The 11,969-nt window shown below is 33.1% G+C and overlaps 2 protein-coding genes across 2 annotated transcripts; one reads left to right on the top strand and one right to left on the bottom strand.

Moving 5' to 3' along the window:
• The first annotated feature begins 5,212 nt into the window (after positions 1 to 5,212).
• On the top strand, positions 5,213 to 8,184 carry LOC128242903 (uncharacterized). The gene is made up of 5 exons (XM_052960326.1): positions 5,213 to 5,461; positions 5,971 to 6,141; positions 6,605 to 6,704; positions 6,963 to 7,025; positions 7,989 to 8,184. Exons 1-5 carry the CDS (start codon positions 5,326 to 5,328, stop codon positions 8,182 to 8,184), a joined length of 666 nt encoding a protein of 221 aa, XP_052816286.1. The 5' UTR covers positions 5,213 to 5,325.
• Positions 8,185 to 8,923: 739 nt separating this feature from the next.
• Positions 8,924 to 10,121, bottom strand: LOC128242610 (putative nuclease HARBI1). The gene is made up of 3 exons (XM_052959832.1): positions 9,992 to 10,121; positions 9,626 to 9,733; positions 8,924 to 9,174 (listed from the first exon to the last, which is right to left on the bottom strand). Exons 1-3 carry the CDS (start codon positions 10,096 to 10,098, stop codon positions 8,976 to 8,978), a joined length of 414 nt encoding a protein of 137 aa, XP_052815792.1. The 5' UTR covers positions 10,099 to 10,121; the 3' UTR covers positions 8,924 to 8,975.
• Positions 10,122 to 11,969: the final 1,848 nt, after the last annotated feature.

Here is an 11,969-nt window from a genome sequence, read left to right as displayed (position 1 = left end):
AAAACTAACGTATAAGGAGTTTATGTGAAGAGCAAGCTTGGGATTGCTTTTGATGAGATTGGGTCAAGTTCAAGGTCAACACATTTAGTATGAATGTTGTAGCGAATCTTAAAACATAATATACCTAACAAGAGTACTTTTTAGTTATGGCTCTTTTTATAAAAGTATAGGCCGCTACTTTTTTCTTACGCAAAGAATATTAACTTAACTTATTGGCTATAATTTTTGCATGCTCAGACGAAACTCCTGGTTTCGTTGCATGGCGGCGATATGAAGTTTTTGCTATGAATTTGTGTATATGTGGTCAAGTCAGATTAGCAGTCGAAACGACGACTTAAATTGACGCAAACACTATTTACTGTAAGTCACACAAGAAATGCCGGGGATTCGCACCTAGGGTAAATTTGGCTTTACCGTGTTCCCCTTTTGGCGGCCAATTTCAACTCACAAATCTTAAAACAGACGAGTGTACTGTCCTGGCTCCTACTTTCAGATAAAACAAGAGGAGCAAGTTAGCATTGACTTCTTCTCTTTTGAGAAATTCTTCAAAACCCTGCCCAAACCGCCGGACACTGCTCCCCAACAAGTATATTGTATCACTCGGTCGTTGAATACAGACAGTACGCACCTATAAAACTTAACGTTGTTCGTCATGTCTGATGTCAGCAAAATGGCTTATTTTTGTATAAGCTCAAATATAACTGATGCGTTTCGTGTCTGTGAGGGTAAGCTTTGACAAGCTATTTAAAAAAAAATAAAGGATTAGTTTAGCTTAAAAATGAAAAATGAAAAGTTGTGATCCTCAAACAAACTTGAAAAAACAACAATAAAATGTCGGGAAAGAGGTCCGCCCCTGTCGTTATTAACGTTGCATTACTTACCAATTATTTCAATGCACTGTCAACCAAATTAAGGCTATTTTGTTGCCGCAAGACTTTATTCCAATCCCGTGATTTGAATATAGACTAACGAGTTTCTTATCATTCCGGAGGAATGTAAGGGCTAGACATAACTAGTCTCATGAATTTATTTATGGATACGTTATACTACTCAGATGTAATTTAACAACTGTAACACTCCAGTAATAAAACATACGAAGTTAATGTTGGGCTTCGTTGCTTACTGGTGTTCAGGTAACGAAAACTAAACGGTTGTCTCGAAAGTTAACGATTTCGTGTTTACTTTAATCATATAGTAAATTTAAATCATATTTTACTATTATGTGTCTGTCAGTGACTAATATACATACACTAATTATTTCTTGAATAAAATTGCAACAAATTGCTCCACTCAAAAAGCATTAAATGACTATTAATGTATCTGATACGCAAATATCTGTTGTGACCCGAATTTAGGCAATATTCAAATAAAAAGATATCTAAATAAATTCATTAATATAACACCATGTCAAAAATTAGAATTATTCGATAAACTTATAAACCCAATAGTATTATACGGATCAGACATTTGGGGTGCCGTAAAGAGGGTTGAAATCAAAAGTACGCAATTACCTTTTCATTTTATTAGTACAAGGTATCAAAACAACAACACAAAATGATTTTGTCAGTGCGGAGATGGAAGTTTGGTCTTTTTTATTATGGTATAATTAATAATTACGGTATTAGTTCAGGGCAATCAACACCCTCAATACCCAACAACATAAATATGCTAACCCTAACCCTAGCCCCTATGCAGTTTATGGTAAACTATTGCTTTAGGTCTAAAAGCCTTACTTACGGTTTGAGAGAATTGAGGTATGTTATAGTGTGAGTTATCTATACAACAGAATTGAAGGCACTGTTGCCCAAATTAGAAGATTCTAAAAATGTCCAAAGTTTTTTTGTGTAAGTGAACCTTTAACAAAAGACAAGTGGCACTACTCTGCTTTACGACACTCGTATATTAGGATGCAAGGTAGTGAAACAAACTCTCACAGTTACACATATGTACATGTATATACAAGTAAACAAACAAACATCTTGTATTCACAAAAAGATCAACCACTTGAAATCACGTTTAAACGTATAATTGAAACACTTTGGGCAACAATACATTTAGAATATAATACTTTAACACTTTCTAAAATGTTGATTTATATTTTACGGGACCTGCTGACACAATACAAACAATACAAGATCAATAGTGTTCATGTATATTGTTATGCGATGAATTGCCATCCGAACATATCCGAAGATGTTGTGTTCATCGATTAATGAACGCAATTGCCGAAAGGCAGTTCATTTAAGAAATGGAAGTTGAGGTGTAAATATTGTCAGGAGGACAACAAAACAGTCAATATCGAACGGGATTTTATTTTCGTCTCCGGAATACTAGCCGCCCAGTGAACACCTCTTCCCCTATTATTTTTAATAAAAGGCAATCTGCTTTTGACACAAATGTACGAAATACATTTTTTTTAAAAGACAACGGATATGTTCACCTGCCAAGCAAAGTAAATGCATTAACATTTTGAATAAAGCGTTTAAACGCGAAAATGATTTGAGTGTTTATTAAATTTCGATGATGCCGAAGCTAAATTCTTCGTAGAAATGACAAAAATGGCTGTTTCCTGCCATTCGTTCCCAATGAACATATGACCAGTGTCGAAACGGCCATAAACCATTGCTTTTTTGGCCGCGTCGGAAAATGTTCTCCACCATAGGATTCAACCATAACACTAACCATGTAAAGTGTGTGCAATATTCGAGTGCTTTAAATACCGGTGCATTTTTTGTACCCGAACCAAGAACATTGGCAAGTATGACCAATGTCATATATCTAATCTTGAACTTGAACTTGACTAGATCTAGATACTATCGGTTTAAAATTAAATATGTGCTATCGGTTTCCGTGATTGATCGAATGTTTTGTCGGAACCAAACCGAAAACAAACGGAGCCCTCAGCGACTCAGTGAATAAAGCAGCTTACGTTATACGATCATAACCGGCTACAGGCCGAAAAACAAATTTTCATGCAAGCGTTTCAGTATAATGATCAGTATTCCGCAAAATGAAATGAAAAAGATGATTCAACAGTACAGTCATATCATGTTTTAAATAGGCCTCAGATTAGGAAGAAAACGCGTCATGCGTTGAAATGCCTTCGACCGTTTACGATTTGATAATTTAGTCATGTCATTTTTAAAACAAATGTAATATTAACAGCTTATGATAATATGTGCATGCCTATGATTTCTTTCATAAATACTTTTTAATTGTTTTTATCATGATACTCAATTTTATCTAAACGTCGGAGTACCAGTCAATTAAAATACTCATGCAATGTGTGGAATACCCCCCAAAATACAAAAGTATAAATTTCTACTCAAAGGCATAACAACCCTTATCAGGAATTTTGGTTTAATAAACAATTCACGAATTTGAGATCCTCTGTATACCGGATTATCGAAACTTAGAATATCGTTATATCACTCCTATATATACAGATGATATTAAATCGACATACCCTTCACAATTGCAACTTTATAAATCGAATACATCCAATTTACAAGCATCCTATTTAGATCTGCAACTCGAAGTCAGGGAAAATAAATTGAATATTAATCTTAATAATAAGCGTGATGATTTAATTTTCAAAATGATTTATTACCCTTCTTTTGATGGAGATGCGCCTAGCTTATTACCATCAAATGGTGCTTTTATTGCACAGTTGATAAGATTTGCTAGAATATTCACAGATGTCAAAACTTTCAGCTCTCGCAGTAAACTTATGACGAAAAAACATCTGAAACAGGGTTTCATGTATCGTAAATAACGTTCAAAACAGTGTTAATAGTCATTATAATATTACTTCGACGTATGACGTAGTCTTAAATCGCTTGGAGCTAAATTAAACCATGGATATAATGGCAATATGTTAAAGAGTACTTTCCTTCTGGTTTATGATGATGAATCCCTAAAAAAATGAATATGGCGTCTTCATATAAATACGTTTTCAAACCTTGGATTAAATTTTAAAAAATGCTGATTCAGGTTATCTTTAAAACCGTTTTTGGATCACTAGGAATGTTTCAGCGTGTGCCGACACTTTGTTTCAAAATTTAACTTTTAATAGGGTATTCATTTAGAAGAAGATTTTAGAAAAATATGTTGGGTTTTGATTTTTACTAAAAACTGCATCAAACTAATAACTGCATCAAATCTTCAAAAAAGTTGCGATAGGGTACTTTGAATTGTATTCCTTCGTCTGCAAATATAGTCGGGATTGCTAAGGAATATTCCTAAGCAATAGAAGTACTTGGGGTGTACCTATTAATATCATTATATGTTCACTATTAAGTTTCCTCAAGTTAATGCATACTTTGATAAGATTTACCATTTACGTGTTTACTTTATTCGGAATTGTTGGCATAAGAGTGAGGTTGTGCACACTGTGCGCACAAACCGGTTTAAACACTCAGTAAATTTACACTTTACTGACCGTTCGAAGGCGGTATCCAACAATTCTTGATAAACACTGCTTATCTTTTTAATATTATATATACCGTGTTGTTTGTGGAGTTGTGTGCTGTTGTTCCGTGTTTCTGGTTGGTGATTGTTGTTTTTTTGTGTGCAATGTCTATCGTGGTGACCCTAAACGGGGTCTATATTTACACTTTCAACTACTGTGCTTGTTTCTGTAGTTTTTCATATACATATTGTAAATATGCATATGCAACATTCTCAAGACTCTTGGCTAGAATGACTGAGACAAACTGAGACATATTCATGCATAAGCCATTCAATTTGGCATCACATGGCAATACTTACAAAGCGTGAAAGGCCAAAAGCCTGTCAATGCTTTTATCGCTTTGATAATTAAACAAAGTAACAGGATAATTCAGGATTATCTGGCTCGAATACAGAATTTATCGGGTTCGCCTTTTCATTTTTTGGCTCACCCGATAAATTCCTCCGCCTTGCCAGATAAACTTTCTCCATCCACGGCATTAACCTTTAATTCTCTATTTTCATAGCTATGCAGTGTCTGTTGTTTTGTAGCGTTCTTTCTCTAAACCCACCCTTGTGCCTTAATAAGGAGATTGGATAAATGTTAGGTAACTGGGGCCGTATTCAATACCTATCTGAGATTTACTCTTAGATTCATCCTTATCTTAATTTGAAATCTTAAATCGGTCCTTAGATTGAAAATGTGAACTAAGATCGAAATCTAAGTCTTATTCTAAGATCCTCTCTTAGAACCACTCTCAGATTCGTCACCAAGCACGCGGTTCTAAATATAGATTTCCTGTAGTTTCCCAGCGTTAAAAATAGTAACAAAAATGCGCGGACGTTGTAGAAGTTATGCAGACGGTGTAAACAAAGATGGCCGCGAATAACGAGAAAAAGAGAAATCCAAACTTTTCAAAAGAAGAATGTTTGTTAATTTGCAAGCTGATGGGGGAGGAGAGTGGCCACGGCATGTCAAAACACGCCTTTTATAAGAAAGGCTATACTTCAAGTAAGTACATCTTGTTATTTGCCAAGTAATTGAAAACTAAAGATAAAATTATCCTTGAAATGAAGAAAAAAATGATCATTCATAACCAATATCACGCTTTCTCATTGATATTGATATTCATTTTACTTTGAACACATTATAAATAAAAGAGAGTGATAGATTAATTATATATATGCAAATTATTTATTTGGAACAAATTTTTTGCCTAGTTGTAGTAATCCAGTTGCAGGTTTTCCCGTGCGACTCCCCCCCCCAAAAAAAAAAAAAAAAAAAAAAACAACACACACAAACACTGTTAAAATTATAGGCATTTTAAAATAATTTATATGTCAATATAATTTGTAAATGAAAAGAAGATAATCATGCAAATATTTTATGCTCCTGAAACTTCCTCCTTCTCCCCTAGTTATGGATTCCTGGTCATGACATTTGGATTTATTGATAATTAATAATGAAAAATCATGCATGTACCGTATACTCATTTTTTTATAAAACAAATTGTCCTTAAGGAATCACCTCAGAGACGAAAAGAAAAATGTGGGAGACTGTTGAGAGAAGCTTCAATGTCCAATCTACAGGAATACATAGAACTGTAGACCTTCTAACTAAGAAGTGGGACAACTTGACCCAAGTCCACCGCCCTAAGTTCATGGACTACAAAAGGCAGCTTCATCTGACAGGTTCATATTTTTCTCATTTTACATATATCTATGAAATTAAATAAAAAGTTAAATCAATTCATGTTATTTATTAAATGAGGTAATCAATTAGGATCACAACTGTACTTGCAGTTTCAATAGTAATTGTAATATTATAACTACATACTGATTCCCTTTTTTAGACATATTAATAAATTTAAAAAGTGAATTTTGACACTTTCACATTCTTATTATGTACATAAATATTTTCTTAATGAACTCTTGATTACATTAAGAATTAATTGAAATGAAATGTAATGACTCAACTTAACTCTCAACTTGCCATTATTTCCACCACACTTGGTGATATTCATATTATATACAAACAGTAATTAAAAATAGAAATGATAATACTGTACAAAAGTCACAAATAATTTATCAAAAGTTAATGGAAGCAAAACATTATTTTCTTCAGGAAATGGCCAAAATACAGCCTCCTTTTCAGATTTGACAAATGCTGTCATTGATGTTATTGGCAGGGATGGCTGTGCCATGGATGGAATCGGTGGATCAGAAGAATTTGATTCAACATGTATACAGGAAAGGTATCAATAGATGGAATATCTTACAAACCAAATTTGAGATCTTCAACAATAATGCATAATGCCAATGAACTTCATCTTGCTATATTACCATTGAAATAAATAACCAAATGGGTCAATATGTGAACATATGTGTACTGATTAGATGGTGGAAAATGATATTTTATAAGGCTTAAGTTCCACATCCTACCATATACAGAAATGAGTTGATGTGTGAATTTTCTCAAATAAACAATAATTATTTTAATCTTTATTTTTCAGCCAAAGCAGATCAGATGTTGGTCTCAATTCACAGCCTGTATATCAGTTTGTAAATGATTACACGTAAGTATCTCTCACAGTCACTTGTTGTATAACATTTTCGTCAAGCTGTTGATGTCATCTTTGTTATAAAAAGTATTCTTAGCTATTACTAACATATCCATATCTTTTAACAATAACATCTGAATGTAACCAATACATTTTAAACATTAAAATATTCAAACATTGCCATTAACTTACACATTCACATTACTGAGACAATCATATCACTAAGACATTTATATGAATAAGACATTCATATCACTGACAGATTCACATCACTAACACATCCATATCACTACCACATTTTTATCACTAAGACAATTGTATCATATCACTAAGACAATCATATCACTAAGACAAACATATCACAAAGACATTGATAACACTAAGACATTCATATCACTAAGACATTTATATATAACAGGGTGAGATAACACTACAATGCACATTGATATAAAATAACATGAACACAGAAATGATTTCAGATGTATACCGACACGTACATGTAAATATCTAAGGACTTAAATAAAACATAGCACACATTCATTGACTTTTTGGTGCAATTTACTGCTTTAAGAGATGTTTCCTCTTGCCAAAAAATCCCCATGAAATTATATTTTCCAAAATAATTATTAAGATTTTCAGTGAATACAGCAATGAATTGCTTAAAAAAGATAACAACATCTTGATAAGACTACCTGGTAGCCATTTTAGATTAAATGCATAAAAAGGTAGAAATAGGTCTATTTTATATTATACTTTCCATTCAAACATAACTTTGTATTTTTCCCAAAGTTTGGAAAGTCCCAATTTGGTACCAGGTTCAATTCCAAAATATATCACAGACATTCTCGGGTATGATCAAGTTGGGAAAAAATATTTAAAAATGACTCTCACATTCTAAACAAGTCAGCATAGTGACTTTTTTTACAAGATTTGCAAAAATATGATCGCACATTTTAAAATTAGAGTTTGTAATTCCAGGACATATCAGCCAGTGTTGGAGGCAGATGAGGTTCCTGCCACGTTTCATCTTTCAAGACCTGAGGCTAGCACGACTTCCAAAGTGTTCACAAACTCTACATCATGCAATCAATGTTGCTGTCAGGAGTGTAAAGCAATCAGGCAGCTGCAAAAAAGAAAATTAGAATTAGAAGTGGCTATTTTAGCATACAATTAAAAAAAAGAACAATAAAGATCAATATGCACATTGAGTGCTGATGCCAAATTTTATTAAAATTACATACAAATATTTAAGTTAAATTTTGTGGCATTGACAGGTTAAATTTGGAAAGAGATTACAGTAAAGGACCTCTAACTACATTCTTAATATCAGATATATGTCTGTTGCCAATTATCAGCACATTTTAGTACACTTTTATTATAGAACATAGTTATGTATTTTGGTACTCTTTAAAGTCTTTGATTAAAACTACTGTTAACTTGCATGTACCGAGTATTTGGTAATCCACCTTGTTGTTCATTGATGGCATTTCAGAAATTATGAAACTTGTGTTCTGCACAACAGTGTTTTACCCATACCTAAAGTTATGTTTCAAGAGTAAGGCTCCAAATTTGATTAGTCTATGTACATTTCACTCAAGGGATATCCATTTTTAACTTATATGGGGGAAAAGCACTTTAAACTACATGTAATACCACTCCCCTACAGAATCAAATTTACCCTATTCGTTTGGGGTCCAAATTAGCAAAAAGACACATGTGACCATATACTGAAAAAATATTTGCCTTTCCCCATGTGGGTTATATATTTAACTGAAAAAGCCATAAGAATAAGTGTTCATGAGCAGAATTTGTATTTTGTTCAATAGTATTTTGCATTGAAATCAAATTCTTAGATCATTATTGAATGTGCCATTGATACTTTATTTACTATTACTTTTAACAAAGAATACATTTTATAAACATTGTCATAACATGACAAAAGATGCTAAAGCATACTTGGTAATGTTAATGTTGAAATAAAATTATTTTACCAAAGTATGTTGAAACAAAGTGGTCTCTGTATCTTAGCCCAACAAGATTGTTTGCTTGAGGTTGCACCCTGCCATCATCACCATTTCCACCATTATTGTTGTCTTCTATAGCTGCCATGGGAATGGCTCGCTGCTTGCAAATGTTGTGTAAAACACAACAAGCAATGACTAGCCTTTTAAATAGAAGTTATACATGTATGATATATATATATATGTATATATATAATTATATATATGTATTTGATGATTTATAACTAACATAAGAATTTTAAGAAATTAGCTTCATGATTTTTAAGTGCAATTCCTTTCCTCCTTAAATGTGTATAGTATCACTTGTGTGACCGTTTAAATCTTAATACAAAATTTATTATGAATGTATACTGAAACTCTACACAACTTAACCAACAATATTGAATTCCGTATTGAATTAACATTCATAAAAAAACTTGTTGTTGTTATAATGTATTGCTGTACATGAGTAAAGTACTAAGTGTTACAATTAATTATTTAATGTAATTGTATTCTATTTTCTGTAACATATTATTATTGTGATAGTTTTATTTGAAGTTAAATTTCAAATAAATTAGGTTACACTTAAATTGTTCATCTTATATTATAATTCACCTGCACACTTTAACTGGCTGGAGGATTATTTCTCTATGTAGAATGCCAAATCTCCTCTTTAACTGACCTATCCCTCTCTCAACCAAAGCTCGAGTGACTTTGTGGCTCCTGCAATAAATATTATTGATGAAACAGCCTTTGTGTGTATGAAACAAAAATTGAGCTGCTAATGTAATGTTTATCTAAAAGTTGCATAAATTTTTGTTTTGATTCCAATTACATCTAGCAGATCAGACAACAGAATAAAATAATTTGGGCTCTCAATTTAATTTATTCAAAATTTAATCAACCACAATGTTACAAGATCAATACATGTAGGGCTATGCATTTCAGATTATGCGGAGTTAAATTAATTTTGAAACATACCTGTTATAGGCTTGTTCGGCCTGGGTTTGCGGAGCTAGGAAAGGGGTAAGCAGCCACCTTTTGGCTGGATAGCCGCTGTCCCCAAGCAGATGGAAACCGTGTGGCATGTGGCCATTCTCAAAAAGGTTGTTTAACGAGCTTTCTCTTAAAACTCTACTGTCATGCACGGATCCAGGCCAGCGTGCAACAACATCAATTATATTGTACCATCCGTCAAAAACAACTTGAACATTTATACTAAGTTTCCCTTTTCTGTTGACATAAATTTCTTCATGTTGATTGGGTGAGGCAATGTTAATATGGGTTCCGTCTATGGCCCCAATGACTTTCGGAAACCGTGCAATGCCCTGCATTTGCACGGCATTCCGTCTGAATTCTTCAACACTACCTGGAAACCTAATAAATTGCCTAATCAACGCAGGTGATGACAGAGCAATAATAACTTCAGTCAACACACGTGACACTGTTGGCTGACTGACGCCATGTATGTCCGCATCATTTAACTGTATTAAGCCAGTTGCTAAATATCGTAATGTAATCAAGATTTTTTGTTCAGCATTTAAGGCGTTATTTCTGGCTGCTTTAGGTGAAATGTTAGCCCCGATCAGCTGTGTTAAATAATTGATTCCAGCTCTGTCAAATCTGTATCTATTTATAATATCCATTTCCAGTAGAGTATCAAGATTCGGGGCACGATCCATGATCTGAAATAATAGTCTGACATGTTATTTAATCATAATTTAAATTAAAAAATAACATCATGACAAATACTTTGAAAATTTATCAATTTTGGCCGATAGTTTGCATTAAACTTACATGTAGCTTTTTAGTAAAGAAGTACTCATATTACCTGGTTGCAGCTGCACATTTTCACTATCATTACTTACAGTTGACTTTATTTCAGTAATATTTTCAACATTGTTTCTTTCTGTTCCGAGATTAACCTTTGGAGAACCAGAAGATATTGAAGGGGGTAACATATGACAAGAATTGGATTGTGATATAAACAACACAAAACAAAACCCTCTTTAAATCACCCCCTTCAAATTGGAATCCAATCTCTATTACATCCAGATAATGATTTTTTGGCATGGTATGATTATAATTCGAGGTAACATTCTCCTTTCGAATTCTAAACATGTCTGACTGCTTTAACTATTTTATCACTGACAGTTGACATTTGAACATAACACACAGTCAAACAAATAAATTGACATAATTGTTTATTAACATGTGTCTAAGGTGGTAAACGAATATCTTTCATGTTATTAATCATCAAATGCCACATAAAAAAATGGTTATCGACATGACATAAAAAATAACCACTGAAGAAATGTGAAACGGTTGAAATGTAAACATTTCCGGAATATCGCGAAATTATATGATGTAGTTAAGGCGTTCGCTAATGTAATATGCATTATTTTTGCTGTTGGTAGCGAATCAATCAACACCAAAGAATGACAAATCAGACGAATAATACTGTAATAATTCCACGTTTTTACAACTCTAGCATGTGTTTTTAGGTGAGATATTTGTTCGACCTTCACATTTCCATTCCCACTCCCTATTGTACAGTAGGCTACAGAAAACTATAAAAACGAAAAAAGGTACTTACTGCTGAGCGACAGGAGCAGACTTTTTTTAAAATTCAACCAAAATCCCCGTAAAATACCGTGATCTTATTATGTTATGAAATATTTAAGGAAGGTAAACACTTCCTTAACTTCTTCAAACGATCTTAGTTGAAATCTCAGATTCTTGAACTTACTAAGTCCAAATCTTAGAATCTGGTAGAATTGAGGACCGATCTAAGAACAAAACGACCAATCTAAGGATGAAACCAATCTAAGATACATATTGAATACGGCCCCTGGTCTTTTCCAATTGTTTTAAACATGCGTGGATCACATGCTCGAAAGAAACTACTCAGTGGATCATATGTTTAATAACTTTTGCGCTATGCAGGAGAATAGAGACG

The sequence above is a fragment of the Mya arenaria genome, chromosome 8 (genome assembly GCF_026914265.1).
Source record: "Mya arenaria isolate MELC-2E11 chromosome 8, ASM2691426v1".
Lineage (NCBI taxonomy): Eukaryota > Metazoa > Mollusca > Bivalvia > Myida > Myidae > Mya > Mya arenaria.
The sequence above is the reverse complement of the archived record's forward strand: the minus strand, read 5'-3'. Positions and strand labels throughout refer to the sequence as shown.

Excerpts from the sequence above, each read along its gene's own strand:
- LOC128242903 (XM_052960326.1), top strand. The coding sequence starts at position 5,326 with ATGGCCGCGAATAACGAGAAAAAGAGAAATCCAAACTTTTCAAAAGAA. Across the intron at positions 5,462-5,970 it reads TAAGAAAGGCTATACTTCAA|GAATCACCTCAGAGACGAAA; the intron begins GTAAGTACATCT and ends ATTGTCCTTAAG. Across the intron at positions 7,026-7,988 it reads CAGTTTGTAAATGATTACAC|GACATATCAGCCAGTGTTGG; the intron begins GTAAGTATCTCT and ends TTGTAATTCCAG.
- LOC128242610 (XM_052959832.1), bottom strand. The coding sequence starts at position 10,098 with ATGCCACACGGTTTCCATCTGCTTGGGGACAGCGGCTATCCAGCCAAA. Across the intron at positions 9,734-9,991 it reads GCCGAACAAGCCTATAACAG|GAGCCACAAAGTCACTCGAG; the intron begins GTATGTTTCAAA and ends TATTTATTGCAG. Across the intron at positions 9,175-9,625 it reads CAGCCAGTTAAAGTGTGCAG|GCTAGTCATTGCTTGTTGTG; the intron begins GTGAATTATAAT and ends TCTATTTAAAAG.